The sequence below is a fragment of the Astyanax mexicanus genome, unplaced genomic scaffold, assembly GCF_023375975.1.
Source record: "Astyanax mexicanus isolate ESR-SI-001 unplaced genomic scaffold, AstMex3_surface scaffold_33, whole genome shotgun sequence".
Classification (NCBI taxonomy): domain Eukaryota; kingdom Metazoa; phylum Chordata; class Actinopteri; order Characiformes; family Acestrorhamphidae; genus Astyanax; species Astyanax mexicanus.
This window is the reverse complement of record NW_026040043.1, coordinates 3203380-3229679: the sequence shown is the minus strand read 5'-3', so window position 1 is coordinate 3229679 and position 26300 is coordinate 3203380. Positions and strand designations below refer to the sequence as shown.

Here is a 26300-nt window from a genome sequence, read left to right as displayed (position 1 = left end):
TGTGGGCAGCATCCTTTGGGCAGTGTCTTCTGAGAAACATCCTGTGGGCTGTGTCCTGTGGGAGATATGCCATGATGATTGTCTATATCTGAAACATAAAAAATATGGTGCCTACTCTTTCAGTGTACATCCATTTGCTTGTTTGTATAAAACGTTTAGTTCTTGTTTGTTGGGAAAAAAAATGTTTGTCAGAAGTTTACAAAAAAAACAAATGTGTTGCTTTTTTGTCATTAATTTTGTTTCTGGTCGATATTAATGATGTTTTGCTAGATTTTTTTAACAAAGTGAATGATAATTATACCAAAGTTATGTCCGACCCTGTTAAGTGATTGGCTGAGAGGCGTTCTGTGAGTGCCGTTATCAGCCGGTAATGCACCGTAACCGAATCTCTCCGTGTATTACTCCACTACATACAGTTAACCTAGCAACAATGCAGCGCTTACAAGCCAAACAGCACAACAGCTACAAACAGATCAGCAATGGAACTATTTTAACTGGCGGAGTTTTTATAACCAAACAGATCCTATTTTCTCCTCCTCTTTAACTCTTTAAAATCTTTTAATAAACAGAGATAGTGGAACTGTGATGCCAATATTACACGTTACAGCACTCCCTCTTATGTGTTATTGTTATGACTCAACTATTCCAAATGTAAAAAAAAAACAGATCTTCTTCATGCTTCTTCATGAACTGGATAAATTATAATCAGCTATTATCTGATACGTGTATGTAAATGCAGGTCCTCCACCTGTTATACAGCAGTTTTAAGAGCAGCGCAGGGTCAGGACTCTTGTAATTACACAGGGTAACGTCCTGCTGCTCCAGGCTGAGAACAGTGGAGCTTCTCGCGGCTTCAGATCAGAGTGAAACCCTGACGCTCCTCCTCTGTTCCTCCATGAATGATTTAACAGAGCTGGAGTGTGGAGAAGAGCGTGAGGAGCGATGCAGAGCAGAATTCAGATCTGTGAGTTCACTTTCAGGGCGGCTGGATTGAAGTGCGATGGTTAATCTGTGTTTTCTGAGACGGATTTATAATGCAGAATAATTTAATATGGTCAAATATGGACTGTGCAGAAGAATGGACTTTCCATCCATTAACATCATTTCTGAATGTTCTTATATTGTAGTATTAATGATACAGCAAATATCACAACCTTACATATTCATGTTACATGAAATATTCAATCAAATATTCATTATTTTTATTTAAAAGTTGGAATGTACATTTTTAACAAATCCTTTTTTTTCCTAGCAATTTCTGTTGGGTTGGATAAACTTGGATAAGCAAACAGAATTATTTGGCAGAAAATGGCAAAGAATACGTAAAAAAAAAAAAAAAAAAATTATACCAAACAAAAAAAATCATATTTTAAGTCATATTTCAAGTTGTTATTCCTAACTTTAGGATTTTATTAAGGAGCAGCAGTTGGATTAACAATGTACTCCCTGTACAATAGAGCTTTAAGTTCATTTTCACTGTTTACACCTATAAATTTAACAAAATAAAGATATTTACATACTTATCACTCTAATTTTGAGTTTATTCAGTTTCCTACCTTTTCACAAACCATCTGTTTTCCAGCTGAAAGGTTCTGTACAGTTTAGCTAAGCTAACCTAGCCATAGCATTTGACTGTTTCCTGAAGTCTGATTGTTTCTCTCTGTGTAAACCTAACTCACTCAATTAATACTGAATTAATACTGAATTAATTTATGAGGTAGAGTCACCTGGAATTCAGGCTTTCAGTTAACAGCTGTGCTGAACTCGTCAAGAGTTAATTACTTGAATTTCTCGTCTCTTAATTAAGTGTTTGAGAGCATCAGTTAAAGTAAAGTAGTGAAGAGGTAGAGTTACAGCTATACAGTGAATAGTGAATATTTGAGTAATGTTGAGTATCTGAGTACCACAGTTAAAGCCGACCCCTGCAATGTGATTGGCTGAGAGGCATTCTATGTGTACCGTTATCAGCCGGTAACGCACGGTAACTGAAGCTCTCCATGTACAGTATTACTCTGCCACATATAGGTAACCTAGCAACGATGCAGCGCTTACAAGACAAACAGCACTACAGCTACAAACAAAGCAGCAATAGAACTATTTTAACTGGTGGAGTTTTTATAACCATTAAATTTGTTCAAAAGAAACACAATAAATTTGTTCAAAAGAAAATAAATACTTTAAGAAAAAAATTAAGGTCAGTCAATCTAAAACATTTCAAGAACTTTAGTAAAAACCTTAGTTTTTAGTCTTGTGATTTAAGAGGTGTTTCTAATAAAGTGGCCTGTGACTTGAGGGTCATGGTGTGTGTTTCTGTGTTTCTAATAAAGTGGCCAGTGACTCGAAGGTCAGGGTAGGTGTTTCTAATAAAGTGGCCAGTAACTGGAAGGTCAGCGGAGGTGTTTATAATAAAGTGGCCAGTGTCTGGAAGATTAGGATAGGTGTTTCTATTAAAGTGGCCAGTGTCTGGAAGGTCAGGGGAGGTGTTTTTTTAATAAAATGGCCAGTGACTGTAAGGTCAGGGGGGGGGTGTTTCTAATAAAGTGGCCAGTGTATGGAAGGTTTGTTATTGTGAGTTTATGCAGATATTATCTGTTCAGTTGTGTGTAATTGAATTTGGGAGTGTTTCTGGGTTTATGAATTGATATAATATTTTTTATATAAAATCTCTATTTAAACTGTGAATCTGCTGCTGGAAACAGTGGGATTGTTGACATTTGCACATGTAAATTGTGTGAAAGGTAAGACTTAATTAAATGGATGGTGACATTTTGGAGGATTGTTTGAGGAGAGGTTTGGAGGGAGTGAGTCAGTGTTCTCCTGAGACCGACACCTTTCACCAGCCCAGTCAGAGAACTGAACTTCTTCATCTTTGCCTGTGTCTCATATGAGAAAACTATAGTTTGAAAGTCTTCAGCTCTGGAAAAAAAATAGACCACTTAAAAATAATGAGTTTCTTTGATTTTTTAATTGAAAACCTCTGGAATATTATCAAGAGGAAGATGGATGATCACAAGCCATCAAACCAAATTAAACTGCTCTTGAATTTTTGCACCAGGAGTGCAGGTTTAAAGTTATCCAAAAGCAGTGTGTAAGACTGGTGGAGGAGAACATGATGCCAAGATGCATAAAAAAAAAACTGTGATTAAAAACCAGGGTTATTCCACCAAATATTGATTTCTGAACTCTTAAAACTTTATGAATATGAACTTGTTGTTTTCTTTGCACTATTTGAGGTCTGAAAGCTCTGAATCTTTATTGTCATTTTAGCCATTTCTCATTTTCTGCAAATAAATGCTCTAAATGCTATCAATATTTTTATTTGGAATTTGGGAGAAATGTCTGTAGTTTCTAGAATAAAACAACAATGTTCATTACTCATCATTTCTCAAACATAAACCTATAATTAGCAAAATCAATAATAGAAACTGAAGAGCTCTTAGTGAAGTATATTTATATATATAATAATAAAAAATAAACACCTCCATCTACATGGTTGGGCACATACTTGCAAACGTGAACACATGTGGAAAGCTGTGCACCTCAGTCAAGCACAGTTTTGCAGCGCAGATATTTCCAGTTACAGCTGAATTCACAACTTTAATCCCAGAAAAACGAACGCTCTTATTTACCTTTTAAAAAGCCATTTAAATGCTTGATTAAAGGGAGGATTACTGATTTCCTTGGGTTTTGAGTTGCACTCGGCGCTGCTGACTCAGCTCTTGATTGGTCCGGACGTGAAACAGCGCGTGGGTGGGGGCGGGGCTGGTGACGTCATTAGCACTGCATTGTTTAATATCGTGATATATATCGTCAAAAGAGAACATTTGCAATGTACATTTTTTCCAATATCGTGCATGAAAGTAAAAAAAATACTTCTTGTGTTTCATGCTCAGTTTTAATTGGCTGTTGATGGGATCCAGAGACTGTAAAAAAAGATGGCCGCTGCGTCGCCGTTCCCATTCATTCAATAAAAATGAAGCCAAAGCCTTCCGCCATGTTGGCGATCCTGAAACCCGAGTCTGCGCAGTAGAGACCAGAGGAGGGAGAAAGACTGTCGAGAGACAGCCTACTCATTTAAATAACCCCGCCCCTGAGGACTGCCTCCACAGAGCTCACACAGTCTATGGTCCCACCCAAACAGTCATTGGTCCCACCCCGGCTGGGTGTAACCCAGCCCTTTTACAATAACCACACCTTTTTGAATAGAGCTGAATCACGTTTTAAAAAACGAATTCTGGGGGAATAATGGAGGTAGAATTACTGTATATTAGAAAAAACCTGCTTCAAAAGTTGTCTGTTTTGCCCATAGACTGTGTATAGGTGGACATAGCATCATCTCTCAAAAGTGAAGCCACCACAGGTCGGGCGCCCCCTGCTGTTCGGTTTCAGGAAGCTGTGTAACTCCACCCATCCCCATAGGTTTCAATGGCAAAACAGACAACTTTCAATCACGTTTTTTTCTCCAATATACTGTAATTCTACCTCCTTTATTTAAATGTAACAGCTAGTGTAACCTCTGCTTATATTGTTAAATTTTTATATCCCCACAGAATTCCTTTTAAAAACGTTATTCAGCTCTATTCAAAAAAGGTGTGGTTATTGTAAAAGGGCTGGTTATGGGCGGGACCAATAACAGACCGTCAGCTTCGCTCCGCTCTGCAGCCTGTGACAGCGAGGCAGCCCTCAGGGGCGGGGTTATTCAAATGAGAAGGCTGTCTCTCAACATTGAGGAAGATTTTGGCTTCATTTTCATTGAATGAATGGGAACAGCGATGCGGCCTCCATCTTTTTTTACAGTCTCTGGTTTTGCCATTAAAACCTATGGGAATGGGTGGGGTTACACAGCTTTCTGAAACTGAACAGCAGGGGGCGCCCGACCTGTGGTGGCTTCACTTTTGAGAAACGATGCTCTGTCCAGCTATACACAGTCTATAATGGGATCAGTCAGGTGGAAAAACTCTAACGTATTTGACACAGTCTGACTGGTCAGAACATGATTAGGAGAAAATCACACACTTCTCAGTTCTCTTTCCAACGTCCAATCACCTTCAGACTAGACTCCTCCAGAATCAGAATCAGGACTAAAATCAGTGGAAATGGTTTATCGAGTGTAACCTTTAGCTTTACTGAGCTCTTCTTGTTGGAGGAATTGCCTGGTCATGGTTTCCTTAAGCCTTTTTCGCTTTGCTGTTGCAGCATCTAAAAAATTTACCCTCCACTTTCATTCTGTGCAGTGTGCCGTGCTCCGAGTCCCAAACCACTCCTCCAACATCTTTACGCTCCTTCTTTTCTCTCTCTAATTAGCCCCTGACCATCCTGTGAAGCTAATCCTTGTTCCTCTCGAGCCAGAGGTGAGCGAGCGTTGTAATAAGGCACAGAGGAACCACCTCTTAACACCCAGCCGAAACTTTAGCCTCTATTAATTCATGCATAACAGCAGAAGTCTAACAGGGCTGGACTACAGGACATCAGGGTAATATCTCCCTCGCCTCGCTGGCTTTTTTATGCCAGCTTTCACGACTAGCATGCTAAACATCTGTTAAATGCTAATCTTTGGCGTGCAACTTTTGATTGGGTTACTTTTACCTTTGTTTGGCCATCTGTGAACGAAGACTTAAGGACTTAAATCATTAAAAACCCAGACTGCAGAGCGCTGAGTGGTCCAGTGGTCTAAAGCTCATGCAGCTTGCCATTAACTATCAGAGCCCCGAGAGAGCACAGTTGTGGGGACTAAGCCCGATATTATACTCAGCAACCGGGGTGTTGGCACAAGTGGTGTGAGACTAAGCCCCATATTATACTCAGCAACCGGGGTGTTGGAACACAAGTGGTGTGGGACTAAGCCCCATATTATACTCAACAACCCAACTAGGTTTGTCGCACTAGTTATGTGGGACTAATCCCCATATTATACTCAGCAACTGGGGTGTTGGCACACAAGTTGTGTGGGACTAAGCCCCATATTATACTCAGCCACCGGGGTGTTGGCACACAAGTAGTATGGGACTAATCCCCCATATAATACTCAGCAACTGGGGTGTTGGCACAAATGGTGTGGGACTAATCCCCATATTATACTCAGCAACTGGGGTGTTGGCACACAAGTTTTGTTGGACTAATCCCCATACTATACTTAGCAACCCAACTGGGGTGTTGGCACAAGTTATGTGGGACTAATCTCCAATATTGTACTCAGCTACTTGGGGGTTGGCACACAAATGATGTGGGACTAAGCCCCATACTATACTCAGCAACCCAACTGGGGTGTTGGCACAAGATATGTGGGACTAAACCCCATATTATACTCAGCAACCGGGGTATTGGCACAAGTGGTGTGGGACTAAGACCCATATTATACTCAGCAACCGGGGTGTTAGCACAAGCAATGTGGGACTAAACCCCATATTATACTCAGCAACTGGGGTGTTAGCACAAGCAATGTGGGACTAAACCCCATATTATACTCAGCAACCGGGGTGTTGGCACACAAGTGGTGTGGGACAAAAAAAGCACCATATTATACTCAGCAACCGGGGTTTTGGCACAAGTGGAGTGGGACTAAGCCCCATATTATACTCAGCAACCCAACTGGGGTGTTGGCACAAGTAGTGTGGGACTGATCCCCCATATTATACTCAGCAACCGGGGTGTTGGCACACAAGTAGTGTGGGACTAATCCCCATATTATACTCAGCAACCGGGGTGTTGGCACATAAATGATGTGGGACTAAGCCCCATATTATACTCAGCCACCGGGGTGTTGGCACACAAGTAATATGGGACTAATCCCCCATATAATACTCAGCAACTGGGGTGTTGGCACACAAGTAGTGTGGGATTAATCCCCATATAATACTAAGCAACCAAGGTGTTGCCACCAGCGGTGTGGGACAAAACCCCATATTAAAGAGATAATTTATGATTTTTCTTTCCTCGGTGGTCCTGATGAGAGCCAGTTCCATCATTATAATGTTTTTGATGGTCTTTGCAACCGCACTTGAGGATTCTTGAGAATATTTATATATATATATATATATATATATATATATATATATATATATATATATATATATATATATATATAAATATTCTCAAGAATCCTCAAGTGCGGTTATTTATATATATATATATATATATATATATATATATATATATATAATTCCGTCCTTAATATTTTATGTATTCTGTGCATAAATAATAAAAAAAAAACCCTTGTTTAACATTCCCCTCTTCACTGTTGTATTATCCTGAATAAAACCTGGGTATTGATGGGCTAAACACACTATAGATTTCTAATCTCTCTCTTAAGAAGACAAAGAGGGTAAATATTATGCTGTTCAGGTACCCAGAGGCTTTACTGTAATCAGCGTCTGTATTGATCGGCTGCTCAGGCCCCTGAAGTAATCTGTTTTAAATACACTCACAATGGCACTCGTGGGAGTCCGAGCGATCGGCCATTAAAGTGTATTACCTGGGGCTCGGTGCCTGGAGTCAGAGAGGAGGAAACAACTGATTTTCAGAATAAACCTTCAGATAGTTCAGTTTGTAAATTACATTAAAGGAGATGTTAAATTAAACACTTTCTATAACCCCAAATGGGAAAAAAGATGGAACAATATGGCAAATGCAGTACAATACAGAGTTACTATATTCACTAATACCACTTACAACTTTACTACTGTACACAACACAAGCCTTATTATGTTCACCATGACCAGAAGAAGCTCCGCCCACTTCTCTACTACAATACAGAGTTCCTATATTCACTAATACCACTTACAACTTTACTACTGTACACAACACAAGCCTTATTATGTTCACCATGACCAGAAGAAGCTCCGCCCACTTCTCTACTACAATACAGAGTTACTATATTCACTAATACCACTTACAACTTTACTACTGTACACAACACAAGCCTTATTATGTTCACCATGACCAGAAGAAGCTCCGCCCACTTCTCTACTACAATACAGAGTAACTATATTCACTAATACCACTTACAACTTTACTACTGTACACAACACAAGCCTTATTATGTTCACCATGGCCAGAAGAAGCTCCGCCCACTTCTAGCCTGCTGCTAACCCTGGCTAACGCTGCTGGAGCAGCATTAGCATGAGTGCTAGCTCTTTTGCCGTTCAGAGGTGAGTATTGTTGGCCTGCTATCTAATATCGCCCTCGCTTACCAGATCACTCAGGGTTCCTCAGTGTCTCGCAGCAGTAATGTACATCTGTAAATCTAAGCTTACTGTAAATAAACGGAAATGCTTTACTCACCAAAATAAACAGTTTTTAGGAGAGAAATCTGTGTAGATTAACCTTCAGCACTCGTTTGACTTTAAAGGAAAATGTTTTAAGAATTACGGTTTTGTTTACTCAGCTTAGCTTAGCTTTTCTAAATTAGAAGGGAAACAAGGGGACACCCCTGTTCCTTACTAGTGTCAAATAATACGCTTTATAACAGGGGTGTCCAAACTTTTTTTGTTGGGGGCCAGAAGGAGAAATATATTTGAAGTCACGGGCCACAGACTCTCTAATAAAACAAATAATGAAATATACCACTTTAAATAATATTTTTTACCTGATTATTTTATTTACACAATGTTGACAGTGTTGTGTAAACTAAGATTTTTCAAATTGATGTTTAATTTCATGATGTCTCTTAATATTAAACTCCTTTATTATGACAACTTTTAGACTCTTTGGCCCGTTTTTCTGCGCTAGAAATGCGCACTCTCTCTGCTTTTAGACTCTTTTACCCCGTTTTTTTCTGCGCTAGAAATGCGCACTCTCTCCGCTTTTAGACTCTTTGACCCGTTTTTCTGCGCTAGAAATCCGCACTCTCTACGCTTTAATACTCTTTGGCCCATTTTTTCTGCGCTATAAATGCGCACTCTCTCCGCTTTTAGACTCTTTGGCCACTAAAAAGTTCTGTATCAGGTCTGGCAGTATGGCAGAAAGCGTCAGAATCAGTAATTTCTCCGCTTTTAGACTCTTTGGCCCAATTTTCTGCGCTAGAATTGCGCACTCTCTCCTCTTTTAGACTCTTTGGACCGTTTTTCTGCGCTAGAATTGCGCACCCTCTCTGCTTTTAGACTCTTTTGCCCTGTTTTTCTTCGCTAGAAATGCGCACTTTGAATCTCACATTATAAAAACCTGCTTAACAGCGGGCCAACTTTCATTCTATTTCTAAAATACCTCGCAGTTTGGACACCCCTGCTTTAGAATCTAGAGTGCCGTATGTAAGAAAATAGACAAGAAAATACAGGTTTATTAAAAGTGCGCCTTATAATCCGATGTGCTTACAGTGTGAAATACAGTAGCTGAAGGCATGTCAGAGCATCGTTTCCACACAGTGCTAAAAAGTTCTGTATCAGGTCTGGCAGTGTGGCAGAAAGCGTCAGCATCAGTCATTTCTAGCTGAAGTGAAATGGTCCAGAATTGAGACCGGTGTCCTCGGAGCCTGGCGATCCGTGGCCTGCACCGTTTGTGTGCCGGGAGGGTCCTCCATGTGGAACGCCGGCTCCGGCAGCAGCAGGGAGATGATGGATGAACTGGTGTCTCCCTCTCTCCCCCGGCCGTCTGTTCTATTGATTAATTCCCACATTTGTCCGAGGCGCCGGAAAGGTTCGGGCCTAAACGCGCTCCGACACAATGTGCTTGACTCAGCTCTCGTCTCGGCCCTCGTACTTATTCACATTCCTGCCGTCGCCGCATAAGTACCCCCGAGCTGCAATGATTCTTACCTATTAGCTACAATAGATGGCCTGTCCGGCTTCAGCACTGCGTGATTTACATCGCCGAGGACCACGTTTCCCATAATTCCATTCAGGACACGGGCTTCAGCAGAAGAAATCCAACATTATATACTGTAGTTTTCCCCTCAACTCAAATATCACCATTCAGTTTACCCTTGTGAAAAAAGTATACCTTAGTTATGTTGAAATATGTGTTTGTATTTAAAATTATTACTGATTTTGCTATTTATAGGTTTATGTTTGAGTAAAATAAACATTGTTGTTTTATTCTATAAACTACAAACAACATAAAGATAACAGAGCCTTAAATAATGCAAAGAAAACAAGTTCATATTCATAAAGTTTTAAGAGTTCAGAAATCAATATTTGGTGGAATAACCCTGGTTGGTTTTTAACCACAGTTTTTTTCATGCATCTTGGCATCATGTTCTCCTCCACCAGTCTTACACACTGCTTTTGGATAATTTTATGCTGCTTTACTCAGATCATCCATCTTCCTCTTGATTATATTCCAGAGGTTTTCAATTTGGTTAAATCAAGGGAAAGCATCATCATTAAGCTGAATATACCAGCCATATGTTGTTTTTTAACACAATTTAAGTATATTTGTGTGAGCTGTGTCCAACTGAACATTAAAAACATATTAAAAGTGTGATTAAAGTAAAGATTTAACATCACATTCATTTTAAAGAGTGACCAATAAACTGGCAAAAACAAAAGCAGGATATATCATTGTGAGCAACAGCTGTTAAAGTTAATTTATTTTAACAATAAACTACTTTTAAAGTATAGTTTTAACAAAAGTTTAAAAAAATATATTGCAGAAATACCAGCTCCTAGGACATTTTTAGTGAAAGTAAATGTTTTGTCAAATAATACTAAGTATATATTTTTATTAAGTACATCACCAGTAATGAAAAAAATTAAAGGTATGCTGAAATACTGATTAAGAAACTAAAAATGTAAGTATAAAGTGAAAAAATATACTTTAAATATTATAGCATATAATCTTAAGTACACTATATTACTCATTATATGTAAATATACATCTTTTTCACAAGGGAAAACATGGTAACACAGTAAAAACACGGTAATCGTTTTATAGTGAAGATACATGCTGATGCCTAGAACACTTTTTATAGTTCTACCATATTTTGCACTAGTAGTTCATTCACTAGTTAATTCATCTACTGTTTACGTATCTTTTGCACTGTTTACGTATCTTTTGCACTGCTTAATTTAATTTAAATTATTATATAACTGTATTTGCACTTTCTGTTTGGCTGACATCAGTTATCCTCACATTATGCACATCAACTGGTGTTCACTGTCTATTGTGTTCAACTGCACTACCTCCATTCTCCATCTCCATTACACACACACACACGAAGACTGTACATTTACACTGTATATTCTATTTCTTATTTGATTGTATTTATATGTATCTTTATATTTTATATTTTATCTTTTTTAACTTTGTGTATTGTGTAACCTGCTGCTGGATGCCAAGAATTTCCCCCCGGGGATCAATAAAGTATCTATCTATCTATCTATCTATCTATCTATCTATCTATCTATCTATCTATCTACATGGCTAATACGTAGTTTCAGATTTAGCATTCGCAAAAGTCGACTATCAAGTGAATTGAACTGAACCTCAAACAGTACACAGTGAATTAGCCAGCAGACTTCGTCTGAGGGAGGGATCTGTACCTACTGTCCGTGGCAAATCAGCAGATGAGCAATATGTAAGAACTTTCAAATAATAAGTTTTGTGCAGTTAAATGATTTTTTGCCTGGTTACTAGCTTAAATCATAGGCTTATTTTGAAGTGTAAATGAATAAATGATTTAGAAATTAATTATTAATTATTCTGTATATTCTAAAAAATGATTTAAATTATACATCAACTGCTTTAAATGCTAAAAAAAATGATTGAATAATGACTATAGATAATTCTGTATCTACTTAAAGTGATTCAATAACTACTATAAATGATTGTATATCAGTAACGTCAGCAGCAAGGATTCAGCAATTCTGCTGTAGATGATTCATGACATGATTCAGTATCTGCTATCAGTATCTGTAATGAATGATTCTTTGTCTTCTATCAAAGATTCTGTATATATATATATATTATGAATTATCTATTATTACTGATTGTGTATCTGCTGTAATTGATTCAGTAACTGTTAAAAATATATATTTTTCAGTCTTCATCCTCTATAAATGAATCAGTATCTATTATCTATATCTACTGTAATTGATTCAGTAACTACCATGAATGCTATATATGATTCTATAACTTCTGTAAATGATTCTTTATTAGCTAAAATATTGATTCAGTGACAAATGATTCTGTATAAACTGTAAATGATTCAGTATCCATTATCAATGATTTTGTATTCACTGTAATTGATTCAGTAACTGCAAGTCATTCCTTATCTATTATCAATAAATTAGTGACCAATATAAATAATATAGTGCTTATTAAATAAATGAGTCTAGTAGAAATAAGGGTGACACTTTCTATGAATGTAATCTCTATAAGACTCTATAAACATACTCATAACACATTATAAAGCATTCATAAGGCATTATAAACATGGCTATACATACTTATAAAAATAAATAAGTTAGTATAATTAAAGTATAACTCATCATAGCCATGTTTACTATGCATCATGAACTGTGATTATAATGCATTAATAGCTGTGTTTATAACATGTTATACGTCAATACCAAGAAACTCAGTCCCAGCTTGCAGACTGTATCATGACTAAAACAGCTTCCGACTTATAAAAAACACACCCTCACTAGTCCTATAAATATATTTTTAACCACTGATAAATTACTCTTGCCTTGAACGTAATATTAATTATAGTTAATTATAATGTATTATAACAGGTCGTTGTGCGCTCTAAGTAAAGTGCCAGACTTTCATTGTGGGACTACATTATTAACGATATATATATACACTATTTTAACATATATACTATAAGCACAGCTTATAATGATCACAAGTCATAATGCTTAATAAACATGGCTATAATGGGTTATGCATTTTTATAAATATTTATAGCCATGTTTATAATGCCTTATGATTGCATTATAATATGTTATGAATGTGGTTATAAAGTCTAATAGAGATGACATTCAAAGAAAGTGTTACCGAAATAAATCTACAACAATTATTTACTATAAATAATTCATTAAGTGTTTTGGTACTTATGTTTGAGGTTGATAAATTAAATGAGGGGCATCTTTTTATTATAGGAAAATCTCTTGTAGATAAAATAAAATAGTAATGTATTGTGCCCAAAAAAGACCATTTTCCTCTTCTTCAGTGCTGTAGTTTTGCTCGGCTCAGATTAATCATATTAAATATATTAAATATCATTCCATTGGCACTGGAGCTGTAAATTTGGGGACCTGTTGGGGTCTCCAGACCACCCACCGCCCATTGCAAACCATTAATTTTGGGTCAGTTTCAGATTTTAATTTGCTCAATTGTGGATTTTAATTTGCTCTGTACAATTACTCCACTGGATGCTGCTGAATAAAATATTTATCTGTGTTTATTAATCAGTAAAGTGATTAAATTGAGCTGGTTATTTAACACTCAGAGCAGACCTTCTCCTTTACCCTCGTCCTTTTTTCTCTTTCGGTCTGTGTGCAGGATATAGATCACTGACCAGTAAATGAAAATGAGATTTTTCACACTGTCCCCATTAGTTCTCTCGGCTCGCTGTGGAGGACTGTGTTCGTTAGCATAAGTAATGAACATGCTGGCTAACACATCTATTTCCTCGCTGCCTAATTACCTTGAAATTGCAGAGTTGCAGCACCTTGATGACGGAAGTTTGATATTTCTCTGTTCATTGACTCCATTGCTCTCCACCCTTTTCAACCCCAATGATGAGTATGATGACTCAGTCATGATGATTCACAAATATATTTTTTGTTTAAAGCTTTCCTTCCACTAAATCCTCTTGTTCTCGTTGTTTGTGAAATAAAGTAGGTCTCTCTGAGTTGTTTATGATGCTGCACATGATGAAATTCTTCCTCAAACTCCATTATCTGCAGCAACTAGTAAAAGAAAATATTCAGAAAAACGAGTCGATCAGGAAAAGCACCGTATCTACATCAACCCGTGAATTAGTATTCATGGCCCTGCCCACCACGGCTCGGGACCGCCCACAGGCAGAGCTGAAGCCGGGCAGCGACTCTGTCTCGTCAGATAGGAGGAGCTAAGTAACAGTGCTAGAAACAGCATGCAGTTCATTCCTGTGTTATTTGTGCGAATAACACATCAGTGTTTATATACTTTACCCAGTAATTCAGAGCTAAGAAACAAATGGTTAGGATTTGTTTATGGAGGAACAACACCACCAGGCAAGTACTATTGAGATAGGTAGGTGTAAAAACAGTTTAGAACAGTTCTGTTTACACTAGTTAAAATAAAAAGTGGATTTTTCATTTCTGGACCTGGACTACACACCTCTGTGTGTAAGTAACTATAGGTTTAAATAGGATATCCGGTGGATTTGGCCATTTTTTACAGAGACTCTAAGACTAGTGGCTGAACTGCACTTAGCAGGGCTTTATTACACATGTTGTGAAGTAACATTGGACATTGCAAAGACTGTTATTAGTGTAAAAATGTCTTTATTTTAACCAAAATTTTATCGTTTCTACCTTCCCACTTCTACACTGGACAAAAGAAGCATTATACCGGGTTACCAGAGCACTTTTTAATACAAAATCCAGCTCACATGGCATTCATTTATACTAGAGATGTGATCCAGCAGCTAAACGGTTGTGGGTTCAAATTTCTGGACTGGGATGCTGGTAAACTAATGTCAAAAGTAATTAATAATTCAGCAGATAGAATGTTGTGAGTTCAAATTCCAAGACTGGGAGGCTGATAAACTAATTGTAAGATAAGTGATCAATCAGCTAGAAGGTTGTGGGTTTAAATACCAAGACCGGGAGGCTCATAACCTTATGGCAAAATAAGTGATTCAGCAGCTAAAAAGTTGTGGGTTCAAATTTCCAGCACTGTAAGACTGGTAAACTAATGGCATAAGAAGTGATTCAGCAGCTAAAAAGTTGTGGATCCAGATTGCAAAACTTGGAGTCACATAAACTAATGGCAAGAGAAGTGATCCAGCAACTAGAAGGTTGTGTTCATATCCCAAGACTGGGGGGCTGGTAACTTAATGGCAGAAGAAGAAATTAGCAGCTATGAGGTTGTGGGTTCAAATTCCGGGACTGGGAGTCTGGTTACCTAATGGCAGAAGAAGTGATCCAGCAGCTAGAAGGTTGTCGGTTCAAATTCCAAGTCAAGGAGGCTGGTAAACTAATGTCAAGATAAGTGATCCAGCAGCTAGAAGGTTGTGGGTTCAGATTCCAAGACTCAGAGGCTGGTAAACTATTGGCAAGAGAAAAGATTCAGCAGCTAGAAGGTTGTGGGTTCACATTTCAGGACTGGGAGGCTGGTAAGCTAATGGCAAGAGATGTGAAACAGCAGCTAGAAGGTTTTGGGATTAGATTTGAGGCCTAGGAGGCTGGTAAACTAAAGGCAAGAGAAAAGATTCAGCAGCTGGAGGGTTGTAGGTTTAAATTTTAGCACTGAGAGGTTGGTAAACTAATGGCAAGATATGTTATCCAGCAGCTAGAAGGTTGTGGGTTCAGATTCCAAGACTAGGAGGCTAGAAATAGGGGACTCTGGAAGGTAGAAGATTGTGATCCAATCCCAGGAAAATCCCTTCGTTATGTTGCCAGATGGACTATTTTGTTTTAATTTTGAAAGGATCCAAGGGAATGAAACCCACAACATTTTTTTTCAGTCCTTTACCATCTTGTAACCAAAGTGTTGATAGAATGATTTGCTCTTTTTCAGGGGATGATGTACTTGGAGGAGAGACGGCTGGTTCACAGGGACTTGGCAGCCCGTAATGTTTTGGTCAAATCCCCCAACCACATCAAGATCACTGACTTCGGCTTGGCTCGCCTGCTGGACACTAATGAGAAAGAGTACAACGCTGATGGAGGGAAGGTTAGGATCTGAAATTGCTTTATCAGGAAAATGACCAGCTTCATATGCATGATGCTATATGATAACTGTATGATCTTGGTCTTTTTTGCAGATGGCCATTAAGTGGATGGCACTGGAGTGCATTCACTACAGAAAGTTCACCCACCAGAGTGACGTCTGGAGCTATGGTGAGTAATTTTAGTTCTTAAGCTTTAGCTTGATTCCCACTTGTTTTGGCACAACATGGAATTGACTTAGTAGTAATTGGCAAACTTTTCTTTAAATAAGTGATAAAGCACATAGAAGGTTGTGGGTTCAGATTTTCAGACTTGGTGGCAATTAAAAATAACCTTATGGTAATAGGGATAATCCAGTGGATTAAAGGTTCTGGGTTTAGATCCCAGAACTTTGTAACTGGCAACATTTGTTAAGAGAAGTGATTCACACTCAGAAGAATGTGGGTTCAGATCCCAGGCTTTTGTGACTAACCATATGGTAATATAGATAGTCCAGCATCTAAAAGCTTGTGGATTCAAATCCCAAAACCTTATAATTGGCAAACTTTTGTTAAGAGAAATGATCTATCAGTTAAAATGATGTGGGTTCAGATTCCAGAACCTTGTGACTAACATTATGGAAAGAGAGTTAATCCAGCAGATGAAAAGTTGTGGGGTCAAATCCCAAACAGTGAGGTTGCTAACCTGTAAGTTTGTAAGTTAAGCAGGTCACTAAATTTTGGCTTGGATAAAATAATAAATATGTTAAAATTATATGAACTAATTAACTAATTAGTTGAATTTCATCCTCATATCAGGAGTAACCATCTGGGAGTTGATGACATTTGGAGGGAAGCCATATGATGGAATTCCTCCCTGCGAGATTCCGGAAATCCTGGAGAAAGGAGAACGTCTGCCTCAGCCGCCCATTTGCACCATAGACGTCTACATGGTCATGGTTAAATGTGAGTCACACATCCCATATGATAGGATGCAGCACCTGCACAACAAGTTACGTTGTGAAACTATATGGTGCCCTTAAAATCCTTTAATTTTCCCCAAAATCAATGGTATATTGGCTTATATATGAATTTTACCAGTCAGGTTTTAAGGAGCAGTAAAGCCACTCCACTGAAGTACAGCTTTATAAGGGTGAGTTTTCAGCAAAGTTTCTCCAGCACTAAGGCTGGAGCAGTATTAGCATTAGCTGCTAACCTCAGCGCTAGCTAGTTCTTTCACCGTTCAGAGGTGAGTATATCAGACTGTTGTCTGCATGTTTACCATGTTAAAACAAACTACGTGGCTGGAACTGCTAGCTGATAGCTTACCAGAACACTTAGGGTTCGTCAGTCTAGCACTATCGGGAAACTTTTACGTCCAACTAGTGCTGCTAATCTGAGTTTAGTAATAAACCTCCACTGTTGGGCGTGGTGATCTGGAAGTGAGGTGTGTTCAGGTTCTAGAGGTGTGTTCTAGAGTTTTTGTATCTTGGTGGTGGGAAATACAGGTGTGCCACTAACCGATTAAAACCCTGACAACAGTCAACAGTCAGCCGCCCAATCCTATCCATGCAGTAGTGTCGTGCTCGTTGCACAAATCCAGCTTTTACATCCAAAATAAACAGAATAAAACAACACTACTGTTCCCTTAAATGAGCTGCTGGAGTATCTTCAGAATCAGAATCAGAATCAGAATTGCCTTTATTGTCACATGGTCAACCAGCGAAATTAGCCGTCAACCCATCCATACAATAACATACAAGGGGGAAACAGGACAGGATAGGAAGACAGGGTAAGCCGCAGCGTGTGCACGCGCCGCCAATCATTTCTTCAGTTAGAGGGATACAAGGGGGAAGAAGAGGGTAAAAAAAACATACCCCTAGACTGTGCCCTGAAGAGCACAGTGTAGGAACATCAAAAAACCTCAGCACATAGGCACATACAATATACACAAGAGACCAAGCAATGAAGGCGTGGGAAAGGGTACGGGAAGGTGGGGGGGTCATTAGGTAAACAGGGAGAGATTCAAAGTCACAGTGTTCTTTGGAGGAATGCTCCCTATCATCCACAAGGCCGAGTGCTGATAGGGCGGGAGCCGAACGCAGATTAGACTTCAGTTGTTTAGGCGAGTGACCGCTCTCCAGTTTAGCATGGTCACTCTCTATTGTCCATCATGGTCTCAATTTTCTCCACCTTCCTTTGCAAAGCCGTTAGCTTCTCCGAGATGTTTTCCATGTTGCGGTTAAAAGTCACAGTCTGAGTGCCGACAGCTCTGCCCACCGCATCAATCAGGTCGGGCAGCTTTTGGGGGCCCTTGACAGCTGTCCCCACACTTTTAATTTCACGATACACCAGGGCAATGCCTAATCCAATCAGCAAGAACCCTGTGATCATTGTGCCAAAAAGGTAGACGTCTTCGATGTCCTCCACAGAAAGAGTCGCCAGGCACACGGTCCGCCACGTCTCCCACGCGTCCCTCGTGTAGCCAGCTGCAAACGTTCCATCAGGACAAGCAGGTTCCCCCGAACCCAGGCTTCTCGTCGAGAAGATGGTGTCAATTGCATTGAGAGACCATTTGATCAAATCCATTTCTTTTAGTTTGAAGAGCAGTGTGAAGAGAGTCTCTTATGGAATAGCAGTGCCAGACGAGACAGGAGAAGCCAAGCAGGAGAGATAAGGGGAGGAGAGGGAGAGAAAGAAAATGCGACCGCCTTCAACGAGAGCAGAAGTAGAATATCTTTATTTCATTTCGTGCTACGCCTAAAACAAACCAATGATTAATTAAGATAATTAGTTTATGCCTTTTGCACATTTTGAGCTGCATAAGGCGGATGTTTGTGCCCTCATGATACTAAAGACACACCGACTGATGTCTCCGAGTTTGCAGTAGCTCTTGTATAAGCACCATTAGCAGCACCATAGAAAAAAAATATTTCTTTGGCTTCATAGGGATGATCACAGAAGCACTGATGCCATTTATTAAAACATTTTGTCCCCTTCCACTCAAGAATACTATTGCTTTCCACAATTTAAAAGCTTTTCTGCTGGAGATTCTGTTTAAAAATACGTCATTTGGAAGTGCGTTTGGAGTCTAACCCCATCTATCACTGATGTCTGAACCATAAAAATTGAGTTTTTGGCTGGAATTATAACCTTGTCATGTTCTGTCTCCTCCGTAAAGGTTGGATGATCGATGCTGACAGCAGACCCAGGTTTAAAGAGCTGGTGGCAGAATTCTGCAGGATGGCCAGAGACCCTCAGCGGTACCTCGTCATCCAGGTGAGAGAGGAGCACCGGACAAGATAAATGTCCTCATTGTTATCTTCCTGCATAATAAACGACGTGTCCTGCGCTCTGTAGTCCTCACACAGTGCGCAGGTAGAGAGTAATTGGGCTGTGTTTGTCTCAGGGGGACGACTGCATGAAGCTGCCCAGTCCAAACCACAGCAAATTCTTCCAGAGTCTTCAGGACGAGGACGACCTGAGGGACCTGATGGACATTGAGGAGTATCTGGTACCTCACCCATCCCGAGCTCAACCCGACTCTAAACAGGTACGAGAAGTTTTGTACCTTTATAAGCTTAGGGCTGGATGATGTGGTCGTTGTGTTGTTTTTGATCAGCAGTGTTTTTTATCTTGGAATTCTCCCATGAAGACCATTTTCACCCAGTCTCTTATTTCTTATTATTGAATCATTAACACTGATCTTAACTGAGGCGAGTGAGATCCTGCAGTTCTTTAAATGTTTATAAGTGGTTCTGGGTTAGTTTGGGACCTCCCGGATGAGTTGTTCATGCCCTTTTGGAGTAATTTTGTTCAGTCAGCCGGTCACTCCTGGGAAGGTTCACCAGTGTTCCATGTTTTTTCTCCATTAGTGAATAATAATAGTGAATCACTGTGGTTCTCTGGATTCCCAAAGCTTTAGAAATGACTTTATAACCTTTTCCAGACTGATAGATGAAGAGACAATGATATAATAGTGCAACTAACTACATTTATTGGAAATCTAAGTTGAATCACCAATAGTTCATGGAGGTGGGAAGCATCATTTAAACAAATTATATATTTTATATATTATATATTTACAGCTCTGGAAATGTTTGAGTGAAATGAACACTGCAGAAAATGAGAAATGGCTGAAATAAAAAAAAAGATGCAGAGCTTTCAGACCTCAAATAATACAAAGAAAACAAGTTTTGTTGAGTTGAGTTCAGAAATCAATATTTGGTGGAATAACCCTGGTTGGTTTTTAATCACAGTTATCATGCATCTTGGCATCATGTTCTCCTCCACCAGTCTTACACACTGCTTTTAGATTACTTTATGCTGCTTTACTCCTGGTGCAAAAATTCAAGCAGTTCAGTTTGGTTTGATGGCTTGTGATCATCCATCTTCCTCTTGATTATATTCCAGAGGTTTTCAATTTGATAAAAGAAACTCATCATTTTTAAGTGATCTGTACATGCCTCTAAATGCTTTTTAAGTGCATTATTATACAGCTTTTGATGATCATCAAGGTACTATGTGTGCTATATAATGCATTATAAACACAGGATTAATAAGAAGGTTAACCTGGAAACACTTTCTATGAATTTCATCTCTATACGACTCTATAAACATACACATTACAGATTATAATGCATTCATAAGGCATCATATACGTGGTTATACATATCCAAGTATAGTGACAGACATTCATTGTGGGTCTAGATTATTAATGAGCAATATTTATACTATTTTAAAAGTGTCATTGCATTGTTTTTACATTAATTTTAGTTTTTAATTGTCTAGCTATGGTCTCTTGTATAAGTGAATGACATGTGAGCTGTTTTTTGTTTAAAAACGTTTAAAGTACTTTATAAATATTCACATGCATGTATAGAATGGCTTATGAATGCTTTATTATATGTAATGAATGTGGTTATAAAGTCTAATAGAGCCGTTCACCCCCCAAAAAACGTACAGCCTTTCTCTTTTTCTCTTTTTTTATGTAATCAGGGTCAGTGCTGTCATCATGAAGGGGTTTTCAGCCCTCAGGAAGTTTCTGGGCTCCATTCCCGCCTGGCCTCCTCCTCCAGCTCCACCTCAGCAGGGACCCAGCGGGGGTCTCTGGTCCCTCAGGAGGAGAAGCTCTGTAATGGGAGTCTGAAGATGCAGAGCGGCGCTGGCTTTGTGGAGGACGTTAGCGCTCAGCGCTACAGCGCCAACCCCACCGTGTTCCTGCCACAGATAACACAGAGGGGGGGCACTGATAAGGACGGATACATGGCCCCCCGCAAAGATAAAAGTTCCTCAGGTAAGGAGACCGTCGCCATCCTGTTCTCCTGCTCTAGCTGATGAGAGTATGATTGAAAAGTTATTTATTTCAGTAATTCAGTTCAAAATGTGAAACTTGTATATTATATAGATGTATTACACACAGAGTGATCTATTTTACGTGTTTATTTATTTTATTGTTGATGATTATGAAGCTTATAGCCAATGCAAACCCAAAAATCAGGGTCTCAGAAAATTTTAATATTATATAAGACCAATTGGTACTTTTGGCAGTGTGGGCAGTGTACCAAGTCCTGCTGGAAAATGAAATCTGCATCTCCATAAAAGTTGTCAGTAGCAGAGGGAAGCATGAAGTGCTGTAAGATTTGGACTTGATATAACACAGTGTATCAACACCACACTGACAAAATGATGAGTAAAATTTACTTTAAAAAGGTTTCGCAATTTTCTGCATTTGCTTTTTTTAAGTCAATTTAATTTCAGATAAATTTAAGTAACTTCAACTCGGTAAATTAGTGAACTGAACTACAGTCAATCCTTTCTTTTAGTAACCTTTACTTAATTTCTGCATACAATATTACCTAATTACAGTTACTTAATTAATACAATATTACTATATATAATTTTAGTAATAGTATATAATTCAATATTTACATATTCTCAAAGATTTATTTTGTAAACAGATCAAGTCTCACTGTCTCAACACATGGATGGCATGTAATACATTCTTTTTAGTATACTAAAATGCTTACAATGATGACCTGGGTCATGAAGTGGGACATATTTTTGTTTGATTTGCTATAAAACAGTGGAAGTTTATTGGAAAACCATTGGAAATGTTAAGAAATAGTGTAAAATGATCTGACTTCTGAGGTAAATTGAATGCAGCATAATTATGGCTATCTTGGAACACAGTGGAGCAGTGTGTCCAACCCCAAGTTACTCAATTATTTTTTTATTTTGAAGCAGAAAATTGTGCAGATTCAACTTAAGAAAAAAGAATAAATTAAACAATTAAATAATTATTTTTGAATCAATTGCAGCTTAAAAAAGAGGAACTGTCTGAAGACAACATGAGAGTACCATGTACTATTAGAAGTATCATGTTGGATTATATAAAACCTGTTCATTTTTTCTTTTTCTTAATTTCTGTAGACCGACTGAATCCAGTTGAGGAGAATCCCTTCGTCACGCGACGAACAAACGGCGAAATTCACGCGCTGGACAACCCAGGTTACCACAGTACCCCTGATGGACACCCTAAGATTGACGAGCCGTATTTTAACGAACCCCTTTACCTCAACACATTCCACAACAAAGCCAACGTCAACCAAGCAGCACTGAAGAAGAATTCAGTGGGAGGAGTTTCCAGCCCACTGGAGATGGGAACTACCACAACCAGCACATCCACCAGCAGCCACGTGCCGCTCACCACCACCCAATCCATGAGAGTCCATCACCACAGCCAGGGAGCACATGTACACTTCGCAATTCCACCAGTCCAACCTCCTCAAAGTGGACTGTTGAGTCAAAACGGCCACAGCCACGCCCACTTAGCCCAAACCATCCACACTAAACATCCCGGCAAATCCCAGCAAGGCCATCATTCTCCTCACCATTCCAGTCAGATCTGCCACCTCAACCAGCAGCTCCAACCCAGCCTCGCGGATCAGCAGGTCCACCTGGCGAAGTCCCTCATCTCTGGTAAAAGCAGTCTCCCAGGTCACCCCGCCCACTCAGGCAGCGTATCCCAACCAGGTCCAACTGGAACCATCATGCTCAGCAAGAAGTACTGGAAGACCTTCGACAACCCCGAGTACTGGCAGCACAGCCTCCCCCTCAAAGCCTCCTCCCAGGAGAACCCTCTCAAAGACTCGTCTCAGAGCTGCAACGCTACCAGCCTCTACAAACAAACCCTCTACAAGCAGAACGGCCGCGTACGCTCCACCGTGGTCGACAACCCGGAGTACCTGTCCGAGCTGGAGGCCATGAAGCCCGGCCAAGTTCTTCCACCACCTCCATACCGGCAGAGGAACACTGTAGTCTAACATCCCGGTCTACGTATTCAACAGAGCCTGATTCTTCAACCAGCACCTTAACCCTCCATCCTTTCCTATCACACATTCACGTACGCACCGAAATGGACAAACCCAACCTGGCCAATCGGCCAGTTTTCCACTGCAGGAACAGATGGTTAATACAGCCATGCCGTACCTTTCTTCACAACTGGTTACAATTTCTTCTTCCATTTGCTAAATAATAAAATAATCCTTAAATAAACACAAATAAACCAATAAATAAAAACAAAAAGCCCAAGCAACACAGCCTCCCAACCTCCCACAAAGCAAGGAAGCAAGGAAGAGTGAGTTAGAGGAAGGTAGAGTGAAACAGAGCAAGGTAGAACAAAGTATAGCAAGGTAGAGTGAGGCTGAGATGAGGTAGAGTGACGGTATATTGAGATAAGGTAGAGTATAATAGAGTGAGGTAGAGGGAAGTTGGAGTGTGGTGGAGTATGATAGAGTGAGGTAGAGTGAAGGTAGAGTATGATAGTGTAGGGGTAGAGTGAGGTAGGGTATAATAGAGTGAGGGTCCATTGAGGTAGAGTGAGGTAGCGCATGATAGAGTGAAGGTAGTGAGGTGGAGTATGGTAGATTGAAGGTAGAGTGAGGTAGAGTATGATAGAGTGAGGTAGGGTAAAGGTAGAGTGAGATGGAGTATGATAGGGTAAGATAGAGTGAAGTAGAGTATGATAGTGATGTAGAGCGAAGATGGAGTGAGGTAGAGGGAGATGCAGAGCAATATAGATTATGGAACATTACCTCCCTCTATATTCTTCTGCCTCCTTCTACCTCACCTCGATTTAAAGTATGATAGAGTGAGGGAGAGCATAATAGAGTGAGGATAGAGTGTGGTAAAGTATGGTAGAGTGAGGTAGAGTATGATAGAGTAAGAGTAGCATATGATAGAGTGAGGTAGAGCATAATGGAGTGAGGATAGAGTGTGGTAGAGTATGGTAGAGTGAGGTAGAGTATGATAGAGTGAGGTAGAGTATGATAGAGTGAGATAGAGCATAATGGAGTGAGGATAGAGTGTGGTAGAGTATGGTAGAGTGAGGTAGAGTATGATAGAGTGAGGTAGAGCATAATGGAGTGAGGATAGAGTGTGGTAGAGTATGGTAGAGTGAGGTAGAGTATGGTACAGTGAGGTAGAGTATGATAGAGTAAGATAGAGTATAATGGAGTGAGGATAGAGTGAAGTAGAGTATGATGGAGTGAGGTAGAGTATGATAGAGTGAGGTAGAGTATAATAGAGTGAGGTAGAGTATGATAGAGTGAGGTAGAGTATAATAGAGTGAGACAGAGTATAATGGAGTGAGGATAGAGTGAAGTAGAGTATGATAGAGTAAGGTAGAGTATAATAGAGTGAGATAGAGTATGATAGAGTGAGAGTAGCATATGATAGAGTGAGATAGAGCATAATGGAGTTAGGATAGAGTGTGGTAGAGTTTGATAGAGTGAGGCAGAGTGAAGTAGAGTATGATAGAGTGAGGTAGAGTATGATAGAGTGAGGTAGAGTGAGGTAGAGTATGATAAAGTGAGGTAGAGTATGATAGAGTGAGGTAGAGTATGATAAAGTGAGGTAGAGTGAGGCAGAGTGAGGTAGAGTATGATAGAGTGAGGTAGAGTATGATAGAGTGAGGTAGAGTATGATAGAGTGAGGTAGAGTGAGGTAGAGTATGATAGAGTGTGGCAGAGTATGGTGCAGTGAGGTAGAGTATGATAGAGTGAGGTAGAGTTTGATAGAATAAAGCAGAGTGAGGTAGAATATTATAGAGTGAGGTAGAGTATGATAAAGTGAGGTAGAGTATGATAGAGTGAGGTAGAGTATGATAGAGTGAGGTAGAGTGAGGTAGAGTATGATAGAGTGTGGCAGAGTATGGTGCAGTGAGGTAGAGTATGATAGAGTGAGGTAGAGTATGATAAAGTGAGGTAGAGTATGATAAAGTGAGGTAGAGTATGATAGAGTGAGGTAGAGTATGATAGAGTGAGGTAGAGTGAGGTAGAGTATGATAGAGTGAGGTAGATGCCCACAGTGAACACTCACACAAAATTATTTCTTATCCTGGAAATATAAAGACCCACATAGGTGCAGCAAGTGTGGAACCAATCAGTGGATCCCTATTTTTCAAAGTCCTTTCACTGATTGGCTGAGCCTGGTTTGTATGTGTTCCATACCTATGAGCATTCCAAATCTGCAAATCTCTTTCCTAACATTTCTGCACAGGAAAGCCACTAGGACCTTCAGCTCCTCAGAACCTCAAAACCATCCCACCCTGCAGTGGTGAAGAGTGGAATACCTGTTTAACTAAGTGCCTCAACACTTCATTCCAAGGATACCGTTCTCCTCCTGCCTTTTCCTGGATGTTCTGTACGTTCTGGACATCTGACTCCCGTTTTCATCACTCTGATCCATCTGGATTAAGATTTCCCTCATTTTATCCAAAAGTTTTTTTATGATACAAACCATACAGCAGATGTGAACATGGTAAATGGATTATAACCCAACGTGATCCTGAAGCCACAGCAGGTACAACACTTCTTACATTTTTCAAAGACTTCAAAGATCTTGCTCGCTCACATTTTCCAAACAGGACGTTGGTATAATATGGATTTTATACTCATTTTTCACTTTCTCGTTCTCACAACACCTCCTGCATTGTAGATGCTGTGATGTACATACAGTATAAGGACTTCTGTGATGTTAAATCCACTCAGTTTTGAATATTTTTATATATACCCACACCTGGCACCTGTTCGATTCATCCACTCTTTACTGTCGGACTTTGCACAGATCATTTCACAGATCTGGGGTTTCATACTGGGCTGTACAACAAATCATATTTTATTGTTATCTCGATATTCTCGAGTTTTCATCATTAACACATCAAAAAAGCTGTGATAACACCGTGTATAACAGTGAACTCAAACTGCATTACCCTCATTTTTAATTTGTCAGGTTTTATATTAATATCAGGATATATAACAGCGTTTTCACACATCACATATGTTTATCTGTATCGTGGTTGTAATTAATGATTATGGGTTAAATTCAGTTCACTCTGTTATTGGCAGGTTTGAGAGAGATCAGGTACTGGCCGATGTGTTATTTATATACATAATAACAATTCAATAATCAGGTGATCTCCAGTGGAGAATCTCAGTATTGT

At 39.4% G+C, this 26300-nt stretch overlaps 1 protein-coding gene and 1 long non-coding RNA gene across 18 annotated transcripts in view; both read left to right on the top strand.

Annotated features, from left to right (window-relative positions):
- LOC103038099 (receptor tyrosine-protein kinase erbB-4) overlaps positions 1-23514 on the top strand; it is a 241984-nt gene extending 218470 nt beyond the window's left edge. Inside the window, exons 21-27 of the mRNA XM_049473047.1 lie at positions 15667-15822; positions 15914-15989; positions 16616-16762; positions 18978-19075; positions 19206-19349; positions 20795-21092; positions 22229-23514. Coding sequence (XP_049329004.1) covers positions 15667-15822; positions 15914-15989; positions 16616-16762; positions 18978-19075; positions 19206-19349; positions 20795-21092; positions 22229-23121 — 1812 coding nt within the window. The 3' untranslated portion in view covers positions 23122-23514. The remainder of the gene's footprint in view (positions 1-15666; positions 15823-15913; positions 15990-16615; positions 16763-18977; positions 19076-19205; positions 19350-20794; positions 21093-22228) is intronic.
- Positions 23515-23606: 92 nt separating this feature from the next.
- Positions 23607-26069, top strand: LOC125789962 (uncharacterized). 17 transcript variants are annotated; one of them, XR_007429970.1, is made up of 5 exons: positions 23607-24409; positions 24481-24862; positions 24913-24982; positions 25063-25102; positions 25153-26069. It is a non-coding gene; the product is annotated as an uncharacterized LOC125789962 (long non-coding RNA). The 17 variants fall into 17 exon arrangements; XR_007429968.1 differs by having other exon boundaries at positions 23607-24096; positions 24137-24409; positions 24913-26069; XR_007429971.1 differs by having other exon boundaries at positions 23607-24207; positions 24279-24409; positions 24913-26069.
- Positions 26070-26300: the final 231 nt, after the last annotated feature.